The sequence below is a fragment of the Schistocerca cancellata genome, chromosome 1 (genome assembly GCF_023864275.1).
Source record: "Schistocerca cancellata isolate TAMUIC-IGC-003103 chromosome 1, iqSchCanc2.1, whole genome shotgun sequence".
NCBI classification, from domain to species: Eukaryota; Metazoa; Arthropoda; class Insecta; order Orthoptera; family Acrididae; genus Schistocerca; species Schistocerca cancellata.
This window is the reverse complement of record NC_064626.1, coordinates 551,695,343-551,719,998: the sequence shown is the minus strand read 5'-3', so window position 1 is coordinate 551,719,998 and position 24,656 is coordinate 551,695,343. Positions and strand designations below refer to the sequence as shown.

Sequence of the window (24,656 nt, the reverse complement as noted above, 5' to 3'; positions counted from 1 at the left end):
TCTCTCTCTCTCTCTCTCTCTCTCTCTCTCTCTCTCTCTCTCTCTCTCTCTCTGACATATCACTTAATGAAATAGTTAAGATCAAAATAATAATTTACTTAAAAATTTTGACTAGTTTTGATCTTTATGCTGGCCATTATCAGATCAACGGCACTGTACAGATAAAACAGGGAAATCAGAAAATAATGCAGACTGCAGAACAGCAGAACTAACAAAAGTTAAAATAATGTAGCATTTGCCCATATGGCTGAAGCCAACAGTGCACAAAACAGTTGCAGGATGCCATGGCCGTTTACTGCTGCCACAGGTTAAAAGAAGTGGGGAATGTCAGTTTATGCTGCATGATATCAGCCTCAGCCAGTGACGACTTACTTGAAAATATGTTCAAAATAAAGGATAAAATACACTCCTGGAAATGGAAAAAAGAACACATTGACACCGGTGTGTCAGACCCACCATACTTGCTCCGGACACTGCGAGAGGGCTGTACAAGCAATGATCACAAGCACGGCACAGAGGACACACCAGGAACCGCGGTGTTGGCCGTCGAATGGCGCTAGCTGCGCAGCATTTGTGCACCGCCGCCGTCAGTGTCAGCCAGTTTGCCGTGGCATACGGACCACCATCGCAGTCTTTAACACTGGTAGCATGCCGCGACAGCGTGGACGTGAACCGTATGTGCAGTTGACGGACTTTGAGCGAGGGCGTATAGTGGGCATGCGGGAGGCCGGGTGGACGTACCGCCGAATTGCTCAACACGTGGGGCGTGAGGTCTCCATAGTACATCGATGTTGTCGCCAGTGGTCGGCGGAAGGTGCACGTGCCCGTCGACCTGGGACCGGACCGCAGCGACGCATGGATGCACGCCAAGACCGTAGGATCCTACGCAGTGCCGTAGGGGACCGCACCGCCACTTCCCAGCAAATTAGGGACACTGTTGCTCCTGGGGTATCGGCGAGGACCATTCGCAACCGTCTCCATGAAGCTGGGCTACGGTCCCGCACACCGTTAGGCCGCCTTCCGCTCACGCCCCAACATCGTGCAGCCCGCCTCCAGTGGTGTCGCGACAGGCGTGAATGGAGGGACGAATGGAGACGTGTCGTCTTCAGCGATGAGAGTCGCTTCTGCCTTGGTGCCAATGATGGTCGTATGCGTGTTTGGCGCCGTGCAGGTGAGCGCCACAATCAGGACTGCATACGACCGAGGCACACAGGGCCAACACCCGGCATCATGGTGTGGGGAGCGATCTCCTACACTGGCCGTACACCACTGGTGATCGTCGAGGGGACACTGAACAGTGCACGGTACATCCAAACCGTCATCGAACCCATCGTTCTACCATTCCTAGACCGGCAAGGGAACTTGCTGTTCCAACAGGACAATGCACGTCCGCATGTATCCCGTGCCACCCAACGTGCTCTAGAAGGTGTAAGTCAACTACCCTGGCCAGCAAGATCTCCGGATCTGTCCCCCATTGAGCATGTTTGGGACTGGATGAAGCGTCGTCTCACGCGGTCTGCACGTCCAACACGAACGCTGGTCCAACTGAGGCGCCAGGTGGAAATGGCATGGCAAGCCGTTCCACAGGACTACATCCAGCATCTCTACGATCGTCTCCATGGGAGAATAGCAGCCTGCATTGCTGCGAAAGGTGGATATACACTGTACTAGTGCCGACATTGTGCATGCTCTGTTGCCTGTGTCTATGTGCCTGTGGTTCTGTCAGTGTGATCATGTGATGTATCTGACCCCAGGAATGTGTCAATAAAGTTTCCCCTTCCTGGGACAATGAATTCACGGTGTTCTTATTTCAATTTCCAGGAGTGTATAAGAGAAAACAAGAAAGTATGTATATAACATTATATAATGTACAGCCTTTCAGGTAACTTGTTGTGTTCTGTCCATTGGATTGATGCAACTCTCCATGCTACCCTATCCCGTGCAAGCCACTTCAATTCCTAGTAACTACTGCAACCTTCTGAATCTGCTTACTGTATTCATCTCTTGGTCTCCCCCTATGATTTTTACCCCCCCCCCCCCCTCCAGCGATTACTAAATTGGTGTCCCTTAATGTCTCAGAATGTGTCCTACCAACCAATCCCTCCTTCTAGTCAGGTTGTGCCACAAATTTCTTTCCTCCACAGTTTTATTAGTGCCTCCTGATTAGTTACATGATCAGCATTCTTCTGTAGCACCACATTTTGAAAGCTTATGTTCTCTTCTTGTCTAAACTGTTTATCGTCAATGTTTCATTTCCACACATGGTCACACTCCACAGAAACACCATCAGAAAAGACTTCCTAACCCTTAACTCTATATTGAATGTTAACAAATTTTTCTTCTTGAGAAATGCTTTCCTTACATTTGCCAGTCTACATTTTATATTCTCTCTACTTCAACCATCATCAGTTATTTTGCTGCCCTAATAGCAAAACTCATCTACTACTTTCAGCATCTCATTAGCCAGTCTAATTCTCTCAGCAACACCTGATTTAATTCGATTACATTCTGTTGTCCTTGTTTTGCTTTTGTTAATGTTCATCATATATCCTCCATTCAAGACACTGTCCATTCTGTTCAACTGCTCTTCCAAGTCCTTTGCTGTCTCTGACAGAATTACAGTGTCATTATCAAACCTCAAAGCTTTTATCTCTTCTCCACAGACTTTAATTCCTACTCCAAATTTTTCTTTTGTTTCCTTTACTGCTTGCTCAACACACAGACTGAATAGCACCGGGGATAGGCTGCAACTCCCTTCTCAACCTCTGCTTCCCTTTCATACCCCTCAACTCTTATAACTGCCATTTGATTTCTGTACATGTTGTAAATAGCCTTTCACTCCCTGTATTTTACCTCTACAATTTTCCTGTAGGCAGCATCTATCTTTCTCCTAGTGATATATGCTTCTAAATCCTTACATTTCTCTTCTGTCCATACCTGCTTAGTCGTTTTGCACTTCCTGTCAGTCTCATTTTTTAGATGTTTGTATTTTCTTTTACCTGCTTCATTTACTGCATTTTTATATTTTCTCCTTTCATCAAATAAATTCAGCAGCTCTTTTGTTACCGAAGGATTTCTACTAGTTCACATCTTTTTACCTACTTATCCTGTGCTGACATCACTATTTCATCTCTCAAAGCTTCCCAGTCCTCTTATACTGTATTCTGTTCCCATGCTCTTGTCAATTGTTGCCTAATGCCCCCTTGAAACACTCTACAATCTCTGGTTCTTTCAGTTTATCCAGGTCCCGTCGTTTTAAATTCATGCCTTTTGCTGTTTCTGCCATTCATAACCAATAGATTGTGGTTAGAGTCCACATCTGCCCTTGGAAATGTCTTACAATTTAAAATCAGGTTCTGAAAACTCTCTCTTACCATTATAGAATCAATCTGAAACCTCAAGTGTCTCCAGATCTCTTCCATGTATGCAACCTTCTTTCACTGTTCTTAAACGACATGTTAGGTATGATTAAATTGTGCTCTGTGTGAAATTCTACCATTCTGTATCAATTCGTTAACGATAATAATGTAAGCTAAAAAAGATTTTAAATACAAGAGCCAATATCTTAGGATATATGGTAATCAACCACAACCTGGTGGTATCGGCCAGTACTGTAAGGTACACTGTCCTATTAAGTTGTCATCCATCATTTGTTGCTAAGGCGTTTTCTGTTTCTGTCAGTATCCATTCATATGTTTCCATTTTTTTTTTTTTCCTTTTTGTAGTTGTCTCACAAGTCTTCCTATTTCTCACTTATTTTTCATTTTTCATGCAGTGTTTACATAAGAGGTTTATCTCCAGTGTCCTCCTACACTGTTTACCCCAAATTATCACTATGTTAATTTACATCGCTTTTATCTCTCTTTATTGCTACACCTCATTATCAATGGATTCTTGCTCCATCTATCTAAATCAGTGCAGAAAACCATCCCTGTCCCTAACTAAAACTCAGTCACATGTCCTTTTACTGGTATATTGTCTTATCCATGAACTCTCCTGTAATGGCCTACCCATAAAAATTACATTCTCTTGGCGCCTCCTTTCGTAGTGACTTCCAAGTATTGAGATTCTGCCAGCCCCTGTTCTTCACAAGCTTATTATTAGGAAAACAAACTTTAAAGATACACTCAACAACACTGAACTACCTCTTCTCTATTCATAAGATACTGTTAATGTGAAGTCCTAGTTACCTACACTCTGTCTGCCACGTTGTAGTCCATTTTCTCCAACAATTTGTAGCAGCATGAATACCACCTCTAATAGTCATCACTGTCATCCTACACCCGCATAAGAAAACCATTGCACAGTTGGACTGAAGTGTCAGGACAGAGAGAGTGTGTGTGTAAAAGTGGTGTTCATTGTGACTTACATTTTGCAGTTTCCCTGAAAAACTTCATTTCATCAGCATGTTTTCCGCAACAAGCCTATTGCAAGACACCTCCCTTCTGCTTGTTCAGTTTAGCAAATACGACCAGTGTTAATCAAATGTTGAACCCCAACAAAAGAAAAGAGAAATATTCATAATATTTTACTATTATTTAAAGAGATGTGCAGCTCCTATTAATGTTTTTCACCGTATCGTAAAGTGATTATACTGATTACTTACATTTTTATACTGAATACACTGAGGAGTGTTCCTGTATTATTGGCAAAGACAGCACTAAGGAAGGAGGTTTAGTGAGTTAAGTGTTTACAGCAGGTTGACCTATATTTGTATAAAAAAAATCAAAAATGGATTTTGCTGTGTAAAAACAAAAGTGAACAGTGACTTTAAAAAAATTATATTTACCCTCATTGCCACAGACAAACTTTTTATATTCCTTACTGAAGCGGCTTTCTTTATGGCTGTACAGCTCACCTGCGCTGAGAGACGGTGTCTAGCCAATGTGAAATACTTATCATCTGTATTTTCGAAAACTATTATGTGAAAAATTTTATTTTTGCACATCTTATAGTCTGGTACCTTCACTCGATGGTTGGGAGTGGCGTGACCAGTTCTGCCTGTGCAGACTTGCCGGCTAGTATGAAATACGTATCGTCCGTTTTTATGAAAACTATCGGGTGAAAAAGTTTAATTTTTGTGCATCCCAAGCTCTGAAATCTTCACTTGATAAAGGACTGAATTTCTTTTTGTTATATGTCATAGTCACTGCGCTGCAGCAAATTACGTAAAACATTTACATGAAATTTTGAAGAATTTGCAAGGATAAAAGCATTGCGAATACTTTGCATGTGGTTGGTTTTGTCTTACGCATTTAGCAAATGAAATGTAGATAAGATATGAACATTTTATTTAAAATTGAGAGCAGAAGGATATCTCATTTCGTTCTTGAATTATTAGATTTTATGTCCAAAAAGACGGTTGCATACAGTGTGCCTATTCATGTCCTTACGTATGGCGAATCATGGGTCATAACAAATGGTTCAAGATAACAAAACGAGGTTTTCTACGAATTATAGCACGCAATGAGACACATATATTTTTTGATAAATACTTGAAAGTGTTTTTTTTTTTTTTTTTTTTTTTTTTTTTTTTTCACCGGGATACGAAAGTAAGAGGTTGGCTGCCCAAGACGCATTCCAACGCCCATAGCACTGTAGGGAAACCCAAACAGGGTAGGTGTTAAAAGCAGACATCCACAACAGCTGGGAAAGGCATAGCAGGTCATGCACACACACCCACAGCAAAAAAAGGTTAATACAAGATTTTCCATTGATAAGCTTACATTCAGACACCTTTTTAATGGTTGTACGTTACTATTAGATGTTGTTGCACATAATTGGAGATGATAATTGCTTTAGCAGCAGATAATTAAGGTTTAAATGGGAAAAAATTGGGGTTAGATGTTACTGATGCTGAATGAAACAACACATTTATTCTTACCAGTCACTATTCATTTAGTTCCACGGCGCATTTCAGTAGTTTAAACCTCCATCAGCAGGTGGATTTACATGAATTAACAAGGCATGTGAGTGTTGTTTTATGACTATGGGGTAACTTGTGGCACTGTCTTCACTAAGGCTACCATACATATGTTTTAAATATACAGGACACCTTCATAGATACTCCAGTATCGGCCTCGGGATTGTAGACGAGCTTGATATCCACCAAATCGACTTACAGATCCTCTTGATATGGAACCGAAACGGGTCAACAATGACTTTTCGTCACTGGAATATTAAGATGATGATAATGACTTTTATCATCAGTATTAATGTAAGGAAATTGCATTTCAAAGACAATAAAAAACCATTATAACTTATATAAAAAGTACAAAGTAGTTAAAAGAAATAAAACTATCCCATTTAAAACAATTTAACATTTGTCACAAATCTTTCACGCATGGCACAAACCTCATGCAGTCATTCATTGTGGTTATTAACATATTTTACACTGTAGTGAATATTTTGACAAATATTACTAAGTCTCAACAATCTGCCATGCATTTCTGTGCATTGAAAGGAGAAACTACATTGTTGCATTAAAGAATTTGCAATCCTAGATACCAAAATTTTGGCCTTTTCACATAACCTGTACTTATTCATTTCTTGGAAAAAAATGCATTCTATAGGTGCATTTGAACTTGGAAGGCAAAGGATAAATTCCATAACCTTAGGGAGGATTGTTACTGGATTGTTTTTCTCCTTTAATACTTTGAAAATATCCACCCACTTATTCTGTACCGCATTCCAATCACGTAAATTTTCTACTATAATTTTTTAGCCACACAAAATTCATCAAACAAGAGTGAACTGTCAAGGATTACATTACCTATGTTTCGTATCGTCGAAATACTGGCCCACAAATCAGACCACGTTGGTTTTTATCTCAACATAGACCAACAGAAGTCGGTGTCAGTGGAAATTTCTGATTCCATGAAAATAGACGGCCATATTTTATAGTGTTATAACATATTTACACATGAATAAAATCTATATTGAGCTAGTCGGTCACACTAAGACAATAACGTGGATTTCACTTGCGGGTGTGTCGACGGGCACAATATTTCGGCGATCAGACATGTCGTCATCATCAGGCGCACTGACGAACTGAGCTCCTGAGGGCGGGCGGCCATCTTAAATCTAAAATCTAAATACTGGGACAGCATCGTTAGAGAGGCTATCGAAATTCATACCAGGGACGGACTCATCAACCGAGATTGCGGCTATAACATCAGCAAGGCACGGGAACCAGTGTTGAGTCTAATTAAAAAGACTTTTAGCAAAGAAAACGAAAGGCCGACCAGGACAGACGAGGCAATTACACCAACGCCACTACAGACGCTGATGCCAGCGTCTCAGTAACTGCCGACGCCGCGGACCGCGGAGAGAACGCCTCGCAGAGGTAGGGGATTTAAGGCGGCTGCCCACCCTCTAGAGGCTAGGAGCTCAGTTCGTCAGCGCACATGACAATGTACCTTATGGACTGGCAGTACACCCGTTGACTGTTCAAGCAAAAAATACGCCGGGAGAAACTGAAGAATCACATATTATGTCTCCTATTTTTTTACCTTTGCTTTTGGTGGCTCGTAACAACCTAATGCTTGTGTAGCTCAAATATTCTGCCTTTCAATTTCTAGAATGCTTGTTTGAAACATATCTAGCTGACTGTGCACAAACCATAACCATAACTCTGATTGGTTGTTATTGAAAAAATAAATACAAAGCAGCAGAGCATCTTGATTCCGACAGGAAAAATGATTTTTAAAGCATGGTGCAATTTCACAAACATTTCAAGTGAAGGCAATAATGTTCACTTTGTGCTGCTGCAATCAAGTACTTGTTTATATTCAATAGTCACAGAATTCCTTTAGTCGTTTCACCCAACACTGTATATATGGAAATACTTATAAATTTTACACTGAATGTTTTCTATGTCGATTGGTAACTTGCCTACTGATGTTTCTACACTGTTGTGAATTATATGTACAATGCAACCAATCCCCACAAGGGGCTTTTTGAGGCTAACTTCTAATTTGCTGAAAATGTTTCCTGTGCATCCTCTCTTAACCCCACCAAACGCGCTATTCTTATTATCAGTTGAGAGAGAGACAAATTTTGACTCCAGATTATTGGCCTCTAGATCATGCTGTACACGCTGTGATAAGATGGCTGATGTTTCTTTTTCGACGGAACAGAAATCTAACACCTTTACCTTTACACCACCCCCCCCCCCCCTCCCCCATATCTGACAATGAGAGTAAGTAGTTTAGTTGATTAATGATTGCTGGTATTAGTAGAAATACATACAAAATTCATGTCATTAAGGCCTTCAATAAGAAGCTCTTTGCACCCTGGGGCCAATACATTATTAACAGAACATTCTGTGTTTGTTCTTGCACAACTAAACTTGATATCCTCCAGTTTCTTAATCATTTTTGACGTGCACTCCACAGAACTATAGCTGTGACTGCGACTCACAGTGTGGTAGGCAAATGTTCCTTCTACTGCAGCCAATTTTAATTCTCGATTGCCCGATACAGAAGTAATTTATAAAATTTACTGACAAAATAAAAAATTGCAGTAGTTAATAACAGAAATACAAGATTACAGTATTGTGTTAATATACCTAATGTTGTACTGGGGAAGAAGGTGCTCATTTTCGATGATGCTGCAGCGGCTGTTGAACCCAATTAGTTTTCTAGTGCTGTAAAACGTCTGAATTTCCACCATGTGCAACGGAAACATGTGGCAAGTGGTGCAATAAACCTCACAATTTATTTTGACATTTCGCAGAATGTCCCAGAGTTTAGACGAAAAGATGCATTTGCGTTTAGGTAAAATTTGAAGAAATGTTGTATCGCATGAGGGAAGAGAAAGATTCTCTGCATACTGAATGTGAATACAATACTGAAATGATTGTTCACTAAACAGAACAAGTGCACACACACTTCTTAAAGCATTCAACAGTCACCACTGAACTGAGATCAGCATAAGAATGCACAAAAAGTTAAATGGAATTGTCAATATTAAAAAAAAAGGAAACAGGCATGTGGTTAAATTTAAGTAAATAATATGGTTTAGTGCTATCGAGATATAGAAAGGAAGGGAAAGTGATTGTTCATCATTGTAGTGTTGTGCAAAAGCATGCAGGTATTTCAGCAGAAACCTAACAAAACTATATGAAGCGATAACATAGAAAATAAGGTAATTTTATGCGTATTTTCAAAATTCACACAATTTATGTAATATAAATCAGCATTATTAACTTATGGCGTAAAATGTATGTACGAAATTTTAATCTACGGGAGATTTGTGCGTCCCTACAAAAATTGTGGGGACCCTTAGACACTTGGGCCAGAAAAGGGGACCGTTCCGTTTTTTACGAAACGAAGGCGTAGTCTTCAGTGACCACAGCCTCTACTTCCTGTCACGTTACATCCCATACAAAGTATGCCAATGTACGTGGTGTAGCATAACAGGAGAGGATATACAAAGTACACTGGTGTACGTGGCGTTGCATAGTAGGAAAGGAAACCAGTAACCACTGAAGACAATGCCACAGGTTACTCCAAAGTCGCAGAACAACACATACATGCCTTATAAATTCACTAAATGTGGTTGTTTGGACAGCCAAAACGCTTCATAAAATAAATAAATAGTGACTGACATCAGTAAACTTGTTGTTTAATTAGATAATTAGGGTTTTGTACCGTTTACAGTAGGAGGTTTTGGAAACCAGGCAAGCAACTTAGCTCAAAATTGTGTGTTCTATTTCCGTCCATTGTGAATAAGTGCCATTAATGTAACAACTGTCCGCCGCTCGTGGTCTTGCGGTAGCGTTCTCGCTTCCTGAGCACGGGGTCCCGGGTTCGATTCCCGGCGGGGTCAGGGATTTTCACCTACCTCGAGATGACTGGGTGTTTGTGTTGTCCTCATCATTTCATCATCATCCAGAAAAGTGGCGAAATTGGACTGAGCAAAGATTGGGTAATTGTACAGGCGCTGATAACCACGCAGTTGAGCGCCCCACAAACCAAACATCATCATCATCATCATCATGTAACAACTGGATAATGTGACGAAAGTCTAAATGAGTGTCAATTTGGAAGATATAATGGAACCAGAGTTGGAGTATTGGAGAGTTTAGAAAGAGTTCATATCAAACAAGGCAGAAGGGATATTGCTGCAGAATTTCTAAAAGTATTGAGAAATGTAGCAACCATATAGTAGAGAATCCTTCAGCAGCGGTGTGGAATCTAAGACATGCTGTCAGACTTTTGGAAAAATGTCATCCACACAGTCCTGTTGTTGGTGTTACACATTTCAGCGATTTTTCTAGAGGTAAGCACAGGCGTTATTCGGCACGCTAGTGTAGAAGTGAACACAGAATGAGTTAAGTGAAAAATCCGTGCAATACGTACATTTATTTACACATGAAAGCCGACTTAAGAATCGTCCATTGTGTGGGATCGCGTATACAAGATCGTGTGCCGATTTAAAGTTCTAGATTCTCAAATTTTACTGTTCATGTCGTTTCTGCGTAATCTTTCTTTGGTTGTATCAATAGATCTGTCCTTGCTCAAAACAATAATTCTTTGATTTCATTATGCAGTTACATGAGAAATAAGTTATTCTGAGAATTTTTGGACGCTTACAAAACTATGTTTTCATGAGTTACCGGTACTAGTGTTTTGGGCACATAAATTATTTTGTAGCAAAACAGCGTTTGTGGTTCACAGTTATGCCAAAATGCCAAAGAATACATCACCCCTGAACTACATTGCATATCAACGCAAATAGACGTGCGTTTCTTGAAAATTTTCGGAAGCTACCATTGTCCTTTGCATAATCTACAAGTAGTTTGTAGCAAATCGACGTTTGTGATTTAGTTATTGTAGCAGATTTCCTAACCAACGTACTGGTATTGGGTTGCATCCAGTTTTCCCTTAAAGAGGAATAGCCCAATATATTATCTGTATTTATCATAAATTAACTCTTTTTTTTTCTGAGTTTGCTAACAACTATAGTTCTGCCCTGCAGAAAGTACTCCTCCTCCCGAACAGGCCATGAAGGCTCAATGGTACCGACCGGCCGCCGTGTCATCTTCAGCCCATAGGCGTCACTGAATGCGGTAATGGAGGGGCATGTGGTCAGTACACCGCTCTCCTGGCCGTATGTCAGTTTCCGAGACCTGTTTTGTCTGATGTCAGGAGGAGGCAAACGCAAAAGGCAAGGCAGTTCAGACAAACAGCAAATGATGGTATCCATTAGCGAAATGGCAGCAAGGGACAGGAAAGGACACCAGGTGCACTCACTATATATGCCTGAAGGCCTCAACCAACATGTTGCAGCGGCTATTCCATCAGCCATTGAGGGAACAGGGTGCAACCAACTGCAGATTGTGGCACATGTTGTAACAAATGATACCTATCATCTGGGCTCCAAGGTCATTCTTGGGTCATTTCAGCAACTGCAAGAAAAGGTTGAGAAGACAAGCCTTGCACAAGGAGTTTCAACAAAGCTCACAATTTGCAGCAATGTCCCCAGAACTGATTGTCGTCCTTGATTCTGAGTCGAGTGGAAAGACTGAACCAGAGACTTCAGAAGTCTCAATGGCTGCGCTGTGACTTCCTGGACTTGCACCATAGGGCTGAGAACTGTGGGGTCCCCCTAAATGGGTCAGGTGTTCACTACACATCAGAGGCTGCTACTAAGGTACTGACAGTGTGTGGGTAGCACACAAGTTTTTTTTTTTTAAAAAAAAAAAAAAGATTAGACTACTCTCTATCCAATCCAGATAATGATAGCTGCAGGAAGCCCTTAAGTATCAATGTAAGATCGAAAGAAATTCCTCCGGCAGGTGAGGGTATTAAAATCCTAATGGTAAATTGCCGCAGCATTCGCAACAAAGTGCCAGAGTTTGAAGCGCTCATGACAAGCAGTGGAGCTCACATAATACTAGGTACAGTAAGCTGGGTGAAATCTGAAACTGATAGCAAAAACCAAACAATGGAAAATCCAGGACAGAATGTAACAGTATTATGAGAAGGAAAGTTGCTACTATATTGTAGCGGTGATGTTGAGTCTCAGATAGGCATAACAAAAAGATTCCCACAATATAGCTTTTGGACATTAAGGCTTTTGTTAGTACCACCCACACACACACAAACCAAATTCACACACATGACTTCAGTCTCAGGCAACTGAAACCCCACCACGAACAACAGCACCTGTGCATGATGAGAGTGGTGACTGGGTGGGGTAAGAAAGAATGTGGGCCGGGGAGGGCTGTATTGTGGGGGTGGTGGACAGTGAGGTGCTGCAGTTTAGGTGGAAGGGGGGGGGGGGAAAGTAGAGGAAAATGAGAGAAATAAAATAAAAAGACTGGGTGTTGTGGTGAAAAGATGGCTGTGTTGTGCTGGAATGGGAACAGGGAAGGGGCTGGGTGGGGGAATACAGTGACTAACAAAGGTTGAGGCCAGGAGGGTACGGGAACGAAGGATGTATTGCGGAGAAAGTCCCTACCTGCGCTATTCAGAAAAGCTTTTGTTGGTGGGAAGCAATCATTGAAATGAAGGCTATCATATTTGGCAGTGTGTTCAGCAACAGGGTGATCCACTTGTTTCTTGGCCACAGTTTGTCAGTGGCCATTCATGTGGACAGACAGCTGATAGTAGTGAGATTCTTGGGGACAATTGAAGTTTATATCGAAAGGATAGGAAATGGAGGTGGTGTATTTGTCACAGTAGACGAGAAACTCAACTCCAGCAAGATAGAAATTGAGATTGTTTGGGCGAAACTTAGTATCAGGGATTATGCATAAAATGATAATTGGATCCTTCTCTTGCCCACCAGACTCATCTTCTGAAATAAATGAAAACTTTATAGAGAGAAACTCAGTTCACTTGTACGTAAGTTCCTCAATCATACTGTAATCATCGGTAGAGACTTTAATCATCAGGGAGATTCGGAAAAAACCCAAGAATTTTTTCATCTGGCAGAAAACTAGGAAAAACCAGTGAGTTTTTTAGAATTCCGGGAATTTTTCATTGCTTTAGTTTTCCGTTAAATTTTTATAATTTTGACTGGTAAGAACTGATACTCTAATAATGGATATTACTGTATCTCACTACTGAACAATAATAGCGCAGCAATAAAACATGAACGAGAGGGGGGGGGGGGGGGGGACAAAAATAAAACTGAAGTTGCAAAGGAAATTCGCCATTAATGACACAAAATACAGTGCTCATACAAGCACCTGCCAACAGCAGAATGTGTCAAAGCCTTTGAGAAGACTATGCAATTCTTCATAACAACAAATTGCCTCCGATGAATGTGACGTCACAGTTGTTTACATCAGATTCGTTTGTGCAGTTGAGTCACGTATGAGTATTACCTTCTCCCGCTTCTGGTGATGGAAGTGTAGCTGTTAGCTGTATAAGAAGTAGCAGCAAGCGGCCAGCTGCTACCCAGAAAAATTTTACTGGCGCACCCAAACTGCCAGATTAACGCATACGTAAAAGGCCCGGATCTAGGGGACGTGGGCAAACCGGGGTATCTGCCCCAGGCGGAAATTTCTTGAGGAAAAAAACCTTGTTTCACAAAGCGCCTAGCATCCAGCACACGTTGCTCTATCGATTATTCATATGATTTTGAAATGCATCGCAAAGAGTTTTGCCTCTGTATATGTCCGCCTGCATCCGCACATGCGCGGACGGACATGCATGCGCGCACGAGCGCACACCCGCCCCTCCCCCCCCCCTCAAGTCCCCCCACCCCTGGGACCGGAACGACCCCCCACCCTCTCCCCCAAAACCCAAATCCCCCCCCCCCCCCCCCGACGAGGCAACCGCCGGCCGCGAAAGCCAGAAGCTTCACACGTCCGTCCACATCAAACCCACCAACAAGCAACAGTACCTCCATTATGACAGCTGCCACCCATTCCACATCAAACGGCCCCTTCCCTACAGTCTAGGTCTTCATGGCAAACGAATCTGCTCCAGTCTGGAATCCCTGAACCATTACACCAACAACCTGACAACAGCTTTCACATCCCGCAACTGCCCTCCCGACCTGGTAGAGAAGCAAATAACCAGAGCGACTTCCTCATCCTCTCAAACCCAGAACCTCCCACAGAAGAACCACAAAAGTGCCCCACTTGTGACAGGATACTTTCCGGGACTGGACCAGACTCTGAATGTGGCTCTCCAGCAGGGATACGACTTCCTCAAATCCTGCCCTGAAATGAGATCCATCCTTCATGAAATCCTCCCCACTCCACCAAGAGTGTCTTTCCGCCGTCCACCTAACCTTCGTAACCTCTTAGTTCATCCCTATGAAATCCCCAAACCACCTTCCCTACCCTCTGGCTCCTACCCTTGTAACCGCCCCCGGTGTAAAACCTGTCCCATGCACCCTCCCACCACCACCTACTCCAGTCCTGTAACCCGGAAGGTGTACACGATCAACGGCAGAGCCACGTGTGAAAGCATCCATGTGATCTACCAACTGACCTGCCTACACTGTGACGCATTCTACGTGGGAATGACAAGCAACAAACTGTCCATTCGCATGAATGGACACAGGCAGACAGTGTTTGTTGGCAATGAGGATCACCCTGTGGCTAAACATGCCTTGGTGCTTGGCCAGCACATCCTGGCACAGTGTTACGCCGTCCGGGTTATCTGGATACTTCCCACTAACACCAACCTATCCGAACTCCGGAGATGGGAACTTGCTCTTCAATATATCCTCTCTTCCCGTTATCCACCAGGCCTCAATCTCTTCTAATTTCAAGTTGCCGCCACTCATACCTCACCTGTCATTCAACAACATCTTTGCCTCTGCACTTCCGCCTCGACTGACATCTCTGCCCAAACTCTTTGCCTCTGTATATGTGTGGATGGATATGTGTGTGTGTGCGAGTGTATACCCGTCCTTTTTTCCCCCTAGGGTAGGTCTTTCCGCTCCCGGGATTGGAGTGACCCCTTGCCCTCTCCCTTAAAACCCAAATCCTTTCATCTTTCCCTCTCCTTCCCTCTTTCCTGACGAGGCAACCGTTGGTTGCGAAAGCTAGAATTTTGTGTGTATGTTTGTGTTTGTTTGTGTGTCTATTGACGTGCCAGCACTTTCGTTTGGTAAGTCACATCATCTTTGTTTTTAGATATATTTTTTCCCCCACGTGGAATGTTTCCTTCTATTTTTTATATATATATATATATATATATATATATATATATATATATATATGTTTCCAGTTATTATATGTATTATACATTGTATATGTTGGTAACAGTGTAGATTTCTAATGTCTGTAAATGATTTTCTTTGCTAGTATTTACTTTTGTTTTGTTAAAACAGTTTGTTAATATGTTACTGAATGTTTGTTGCTCAAGTGCTACATATACTTGTGGAAGTACATATCCTTTTGTGTGCAATAAATATGAACTATACCATGCATCAATAAATTTAACAAAAGGAAATTCCGTGGTAACCAATTGACAAACAAGGCAAGCCACAGCGTTGAAAGTAACCTATGTATCAGTTCTTTAGGGAAGAAACTCCCACATGGCACGCCTCGTGGTGATTCAAATTTTTGTGTTAACAATGACACTGTTTGTAATGGATTTGTTGTTGTTGATGTGGACATCTTATCTTCTTTGGTAAAGGAAGTGGTGAAATGTAAACAATGTGATGGTGTAGGCTGTCTGGAAATAACTGAACAGCAAAGTAGCAGGAAGGGTTTAGTTTCAAAACTAGTTGTTCTATGTAGATCCTGCAACAAATCTACCTTGAAAATCACTTCAAACATTGTGCATAATTCATATGATGTGAATTTGAAGTTACTGCATGCAATATGTGCAATAGGAAAAGGAAAAAAGGCTGCTCAAACGTTTTGTAGTTTGATGGACCTTTCTTGTCCTCCCAGTAGGTTCAGCAAGTACATAAAAGCATCTCTGAAACGTGCAATAGAAGAAACTATAAATATTAGTGGAACCAGGGACATTGCTGTTGCACTTGATGAGACATGGCAACATTGAGGACATTGTTTCTTGAATGGTGTTGTAAGTTCTGTTTCCCTGGAGAATGGAAAAGTTGTTGATATTGAGTGCTTATCTAAGTACTGCCACACCTGCCATGGCAACACTGAAGGATGTATTGAACATTAATGTTCTAAGAATTATGATGGTTACAGTGGAGGTATGGAGTGTGATGGAGCTCTAAAAATATTTAAGAGGTCACTGCCTGTTTATAAAGTTAGATATACGAAGTACGTAGGTGATGGGGACTGTAAAGCTTGTAGTAAAATTAATGAGTTCAATGTTTATGGTGATACATTGGTAATAAAACTGAAATGTTGTTGACATGTGCAAAAGAGGATGGGTGCTAGATTGAGGAAGCTACAAAGATAAATGAAAGTTGCTACCTGATGGAAAATCTCTGTCTGGCTGAGGCAGGTTGACAGAAACTGAAATAGACCTTCTTCAGAGTAAATATGGACTGGCCATTAGGCGAACTACATCTCTGAATGATGTTACAGCAATTAGAAAAGCTGTATGGACCTAAGTTGTCCACAGATGTCCACCCTGTTCATGTACTTTGCCCCAAAGGAGCAGATCCTTGGTGTGGGTAGCAAAAAGCAAAAGAAAATGGTCAAATATACCACCATAAGCATTCTCTTCCTGAGCCTGTTATGAATGAAATAAAACCAATTTTTAGAGACCTGAGTGACCTGTTTTGCTTAGTAAATGTCTTCATGGGGGCACTCAGAATACAAATGAAAGTTTCAACCATTGCATATGGGAAAGATCACCCAAGAATGTTTTTGTAGGACTAAATACATTAAAAGTTTGTGTAGTAGATGCAGTGGTATGTTTCAGTGATGGAGTGATAGGAAGGTTGGAAGTCCTGAGAAATTTAAGCATTAAATGTGGCTGTAATATGGAAGATCAATTGCTTGTGTTTGACAGACAATGAGTGCATGAAGCTGAATGATTTGTTCTTCAAGTTACCAAAAAAGTGAGAAGTGCTAAAAAGAATGCCAAGTGGACACCTGAAGATGGTGAAATGCTGCAGGATGAAGACTATGTTTCAGGAATGTTCTGAGGCACAGTTTGTTTGGACTCATATCCTCACTCACAATTTCCTGCAAGTTGTATTTTTCAGAATTCAGGTACAAATATTTCCTAAAATTTATAAAGAATTACTCTAATTTTTTTCTGTAACATGCAATAGTCCATACTTACGTAGTAGACCTAAGCTTTATTGCAGAATCAACTACATTATAGAAAAAATAACATTTTTATTAGGAAAAAAATTTGAAAAATTAAAATGTAAGGTGTGATATTTTTTTGTCCTTGTAATACACATAATAGGTGGAATTAAATAGGTCTAGTACCTCAGCCATCATGTCATGCATATCTGGTAAAAATTTGGTTTCCTTAAAATGTACAACATTGGATTAAATGGTACCTCATTTTGAAGAAGCATTTTTGAAAAAAATGCATCAATTTCTTTGTCATTTTTTTAATAACCCTAAGCAGGTTCAAAAATATTCAAAATACTTCTAATTTGTTTAGAAAGTGTGCTGCATTACCTGATATCAACAAAAATCTGTGAAACATATACATTATAAACAGTGTCTGAAAGAAATAGGTGTTGATTTTTACATAATATTGAGCCAGAAAAGTATCCTGTATCCTTAAGGAGACCAGATTTGACAACTGGAAGTGGTGAAAGCAAAAGCAATGGAGATTCTCAACAAGCTGACAGCAGCGGACTTCCAGCAGTACTTTGAAAAATGGGAAATTCATATTGAGCATTGTAGGGATCAGGACAGAGAGTGCATTGAAAATGATAAACTGTGTCATTTAACTGGTGACCAATAAAATGTTCTGTAGCACCAGTCCAATTCTTTGATTGTCACATCTCATATTTTGTAATGTTATGATTAAATTTATCTTTTTAAACTTCTACAAAAAAGAGACAGAAAAGTTTCCAGTGTTGTTTAACATTATTTAAGCATGTCTTGCTTTTGAAAAAATCCAGAAAAAATTCACCAATAAACAAATTGTATTATTTTTCAGTTTTGGGAAGTGTACACCATTACTGTGTTAAATATATCATCATTTCAGAAGTAGGAAATAGAATCATCTGTCATATGTTTTAGTATTTTCATGAGAGCAATCAAAGCAACTGCAACCAACTGAGATGAAGCATAAAAACGTTGCACTTGTAACCATAGATTTACTCTGATTTCATTCATCCATATTGACATTCCTCATCATCATTCTGAGACATACCAAGCAAATGCTTGTCTATGTGTTGAGTGTTTCTGAAATATTTGGATCCTTCTGTTAATACTGAATTCACATCTAATGAATGTTCTAGTCAAAACAAAAACAGCATGAACTATATATGCATTCAAAATCTTCAACATGGTTAAAGCTCTCAATTTGTGTTTCCCTATCTTCATTTGCATTACAGGTGCGTAACTAACTCTTTTATCATCAAGAATTCAGCATTTGCTTCTGTGCTGGGTGCTCGTCCTGTCACCTTATCTCCTTGTCTGAGGGAAGAAATGTCGTGAACTTCATTTTGTCTGCAAGTTGCATAAACTCTTATTATGTTTTGCATTATGTTATTGAGGCAGAGGTTGGGACTCAAATAAACAAAACAGATGTGAAAGGTAGGTAAAAAAACCACACCCATGATGGTTGATGTATCATGTTGCTTTGTTCATCAATCTTAACATTGATCTGATGCAGTTCTTCATTTCTGGTGTTTGGCACCTGCCCTTTTCATCTCAGCAGAACTGCTGCATCCCATACTATCAATGATCTGCCTTGCATACTCATATCCAGACCTGCCCCTGCCATTCTTTCCTTGCACCACTCCTTCCATCACAGTTTTCAGCAACAGCTTATATTGCAATATTTGCCCACCCTTTGAACTTCTTTGGTTCATTATGTTTTTTACTAGGCCATTTTTCATATTAACTCACTCGAGGACATCTTCATTCCTTGCTTGTCGATACTTCCAATCTTCCAGTCTCCTGTAACACTAAATTTAAACTGCTTCTAATCAAATCATTTCAGTCTTCCCCACTGTCTAGGTTGCACAACCATACAGTTTGAATATTAACAGCTTTTTCTGTTTAAATAATGCCTTTTTGACTTGTGCATTCTTGGCCACTATGTATTTCCCATGTCTTCCTTCTTTATCTATTCTACATCTTAGATGGTAAAATTCATCCAACCCTTGAAAACTAATCCTATAGCCATCAGTTATGAGATTTATGCATTTTATTAAGTACTGCCTCAATTCATGTTCACTTTTACCAATTACTACTCTTTCACACCTCCTTATCAAACTGAATCTTGGCAATTTTCTGTCCATATCAGGAATGCTTCATCCTTGGTAAAATAGTCACAAGGTAAAATAGTCACCTATTCAGAGCTCTAGGCAGGGACTGCTTCAGAAGAAGTAATCAGACAAAAAAGAATGATAATTAAACGTGGAATGTTAGCTACAAAGGCACTGTGGAAAATTAGAAAATCTAAAGGAAGAAAAGGAAAGGATGGGGATAAATATTTCAGCAATCATCAAGGTGGGATGGACATAAGAGAGGAACTTTTGCAATGGGGATCATGCTTATTCATACTGAAGTTTGATGTACAGTACCAGTAGCCAATTCAGGCCAGTGATTTGGCCCAGTCTGGGCTCGCCTTACTTTATGTCCCACTATTGCTGTAGCAGCACTCAAAATAAATTGTGTTTTTATGCTGATTGTTGGGTGCAGTCAAACATTACCTAAAGTATGTTAGATTCATGTACACTATCTTCTCACAGTTCCCACCTCTCCATTAATGAAATGTACAGAATTTGTGAGCATACTTTGAATTATTTGGGGAGAGGGTGTGGGAGGTGGAAAAACAAATAATGCCCAGAGCACCTGTATAAAAGTATAAGAATGTGATTTCATACTTAATTTTATTTTACATTATGACAAATGAGTGGACTAAACTTTCAACACAATAAATGAAAACTTTAGGCTAAGCTTGAAAGACGACTGCTTTACTGGAGTCACAACTGTATACACTAGCATTGAGATAAATAATTAGAGCTGTCATTTATGATGATGCTTCCTTAATGGCAAGAAATGCTTAAAACAAATTCACTGAAAATACTGATTTTGCCACACTGAAGCTGTTTGCACATACTGTTTTCTAGCACATAAACTGTACTCTTTGAGTGGAGTTTCTATTCCAGCAAATAGCAGTCTTTTCTGCTGTTTATTATGCAGCCTCAGGAAAAAAAACACCTTCATAGAAAGTATCAGTGATGGTTAAAAGCTTATACAATATCATCATCCTGTATCAGTTTATTTAGAAATATGTATCCAATATTGATTTCAAGTAAGCTGTTTTGTTTGCAGCCAAATTTACACTGCATTTCAGTTTCAATAGCAGCCTTGAAATATCTGTAACAGCTGATATGCATTTGAGAGAAGTGACAAGAGTCAAGCTGAAGTATATGATGGAATCATGTACAACAAAGTTATTGGAATTGCTGTTTCACCAGAGAGTATGCCAGATGATACAAATACCATAAGAGTAGTATATATAGCAGTATTAGTAATCCTTTCCAAATGACCACTCTTTTGCAACATACAAAGTATAATGTCTTCCTGATGTTGAATGCTAATGATTACAGAAACATTATTTTTTTCATTTCTGTATGGATTTGTCATTTGTTCCCCTGTTGTTACTGTCAAACAGATAGTTATCACTGTTCTTTTTCTGTTGTTCATCTTTCACACCAGTGAATAGTATGATGACAAATTTATTGATGAAATTACAAGTCGCTACTAAATTCAGAGTTTTGAAAAGCAGGAGGAAAAATTACACTAAATCTGTCTTTAATGTGCTCTTACTTCACTGAAAAATTACCACCTTTACCAGAAAGAACACTAATATTCTGGTTCAGATATTGTTGCTCATGAGGGATAAACAAAACTACATACTTTTTTTCTGTAATTTTATTTGTTGAGGATGTAAAATTTTTGATTTTGTATAATATGTTTTTCCTTATTGTCACTTATCTCTTTGTCAACAGAGTGACAGTGTGACAATATCTGGTGATTTAGGCCTTGGCAGTCGTGTAGTGGACACACGTGTTCGAATCCCTGGACCTGGTGGAAATAATATTTAATCTGATTAGGAAGTATCAGGAAGGCTGTGAAATAAGAAGAACACAACAGTATTGTTTTGTGATTATTCCTAGAATATAAAATGTGTGTATCCTGCGTGAAGTTCTTTAAGCAAAGACCAAACAGACATGTTAGACACAGTTCACTGCACTATAATTTTGCCTTCAACTGTGCTTGATATCAGTTCAGAAGTGTTTCATAACATGTTCTGTAAACAACTGCATGTGAAATGTTGCCTCACTCTCATTTGTTAGGGAAATTTGTGTACTTGCAGCTTGTGGTTAATGCTGTTATACTTGGCAACTGAATTTGCACACTGTTGCTCATGTAGCTCAGTACAAGAATCATTTAAGAACTCTAAAACATTTATCACACAATTTACTGGAAACAAAATTAATATAATTCAAAAGTGTTAAAGTTTGTTTTACTAAAATATTCTTCTTTATTATGAACACATTTTTATCACTTGTAATTAAAAATATCTATTAACCATACTTTACTCTGTGTTGTCAGCTAATGTTTGTTATAACAGACATTAAAATATGAAAAATATGTCAGGCAGCAAAATAGAAAGAAAACTCTGAGTCATTCGAAAATACATTCTTATTAAAGCATTGATTCTGGTGGGGTTTTGTCATCTGCAATGTGGTATGTGCAAAGAAAGTAGCAGGAAGTTTCTTCGTGAATATTTAATGACTTTGGAAATATATGACAGTTGTGCTGGAACAGAAAAACATAATTTCGGCTGTAATACTGCATTAAGTCTTCTTTTTTCATTTGTGAAGGTGTAATATAAATCCTAAATTGGATGTAAGTCAGTATTAAAGGCTGATTTAATTTTCTTATCTATTACTCTCATTGAGGAGACGTTTTATATACTTCACTGTACTAGCAGAAAGAGGCTGCATGCAGCTCACTCATGTCATAATAGATGAATAATGCCAAAGTTTATTTTATTTATTTATTTACTTTTTTTTCCGTACTGTAGTTTTCATCACCAGCAGTTTTAATTTACATTAGAAGTGTTCTTAAATTTTCATTCAAATTTTTCAATTGTCCTCTGCTTCCATTTAGCAGTGCGACCATTATTTGCAGCAACCAAATATTTTTCTCCTTTAGTAAAACTAATATTTTATTGGTACAGTTTACAGTTTATTTCAGTATACAACCAGTTTATAATAATAGATTCCTTGTAGACATAGAAATAAATATAATGTCAGAGAGGCAGGTTGTCTTGTGACTTCGGATTCAGAGTGGACCATCACAGCTTAATGCACAGAACATCTGGAATCTGATCCTTTACAGGAGCTATTACATTCTTTATTTAGGATAAGTTTCTCTGAACTATTCATAATCATAGATGAGACAGGTTTCTGTGCATGTTTATATCTTCAACTTTTCATTTGAGGTTACCACTGCAGATTTATTGAACACTTTGTACTTCTGTTAACAGAAGTTTTTACTTCTCAAAGTCAAGTTGTCAGTTTAACACTTCTGTTATAGCAAAATTAAATTATTCCTAATAGTTATTCAGCTGCAATTAGAAAACTACAATAGGGATCTCTTTACAGATTTTCTGTAAATGTACCTGGTTTCTTATATAAAATTGTGCTGATTTGCTGTTTGATAATGAAATAAAATTGAGAGTAAAATAAGTGAACCATTAGTATACAGTTCTGTTCCAATGGGAAAGACTAAGCACAGCACACAGGTAACTGCTCACTAGTGCTGAACTGTTATTCTTGAGATAACCATCTATGCACACATTTATCAATATAAGATGAAAAAAATAGTATAGATAAGTGTAAAGATGAGTGCCAAGAACTATAGTGTTTAAAGAGAATTTTTTTTAACTAAGATGCCAGTGTATTGTCTTTCAGATGCATTATAATTAATACTTTAAAATTCCAATTATTTCTGCTGTCTACCAGTTGATAAGTGTGGCTATCATCTTACATAATTTTTTAAATAGCTTTGGTAAGGTTTATAAATTATTGAAAATTGTGGAAATATAATTTAAACTTAGTAATTATTAAACTTGTTTTCCTTAAATTGAGGTCTCTAATGTAGCAGGAAAATACCATATTGTCACTAATTACAGATATCACTTGCAGTTGGTTTTCCATGATTGGTATGCGAAAATATGAGGGGAAATAATATAACAATATTATCATGCAACAATTATTGCACAATTCTTGATAATTTGATAACCATTTGTTCAGTGCTACAAATATATAATGTAAGGAGTCACAAAAGCTATTTTCTGTATATTAGCACTTTAAGTGGCAAAAAGTTTTTTTTTTCTTCAGAAGAACAATAAAATACATGTCAGTATGTACTCTTTGGGAATAGTAGTGAATAATCCAGCCCAATTTATTGCGTATTTTTAAGTCTGCTGTTGTGTATGGGGTGATAAAATATTCATCAGTGAATCAGAAAAAAATTATGCATGGTAATTCCAGTTATTTACCAGTGGTGTACATATATTTGCCATTGTCACTTAAAGGGTTAACTCAGTTTCTTTCACATTTATATTAAAATACAATATTACATGGCACATACATCAACAGTACTTTTAACCAGGACATGTCTGTTTATATTTTAACCTACTACAATACTAAAAGTTATTTCAACTTAGAGATTTGTTTACACAGGTAATACATGTATTGTACATTTGGTACTTTGCAGCTTATATAAAAAGTAAGTATGTACTATTAACAAGTAATTGTTTGATGTAAGCTGCTTGTTGGAAGTAGTTTATTTTATTGGACTAGTCTCATTATATGTATGTGATTTTTCATATCATTATAATTTTGCTTGCCTTAAACATAACATTTTTTAGCCTGTGCCAATGACGTTATTTCATAATAATAATATGTAATAATATGATTACATACTTTATATGTACTTAAATGAAATCAGCATAAGGTTTCTTTTATGGATATATACTCAGTTGTCATTAGCAAGTGCTGTACATGCAATGATTAGTTATATATAGCATAGGATATATATAATACTACTACTGGTTTGTATTGTATATATATATTTCTTTGTTCTGCTAACAGAGATAACACAAATTAGAAGTAGCATTATATATATTCTAAAAACAAAGATGATGTGACTTACCAAACGAAAGTGCAGGCAGGTCGATAGACACACAAACAAACACAAACATACACTCAAAATTCAAGCTTTCGCAACAAACGATTGCTTCATCAGGAAAGAGGGAAGGAGAGGGAAAGACGAAAGGATGTGGGTTGAGAGGGTAAGGAGTCATTCCAATTCCGGGAGCGGAAAGACTTACCTTAGGGGGAAAAAAGGACAGGTATACACTCGCACACACACACATATCCATCTGCACATACACAGACACAAGCAGACGTTTGTAAAGGCAAAGAGTTTGGGCAGAGATGTCAGTCGATGCGGAAGTACAGAGCCAAAGATGTTGTTGAAAGACAGGTGAGGTATGAACGGCGGCAAATTGAAATTAGAAATTAGCGGA

General features: G+C 38.9%; 1 protein-coding gene across 1 annotated transcript in view; it reads left to right on the top strand.

The window, feature by feature from the left end:
• LOC126180377 (sodium/hydrogen exchanger 7) overlaps positions 1 to 23,963 on the top strand; it is a 156,528-nt gene extending 132,565 nt beyond the window's left edge. Inside the window, exon 15 of the mRNA XM_049924689.1 lies at positions 21,061 to 23,963. Within this exon, the coding sequence (XP_049780646.1) occupies positions 21,061 to 21,156 (96 nt within the window). The 3' untranslated portion in view covers positions 21,157 to 23,963. The remainder of the gene's footprint in view (positions 1 to 21,060) is intronic.
• Positions 23,964 to 24,656: the final 693 nt, after the last annotated feature.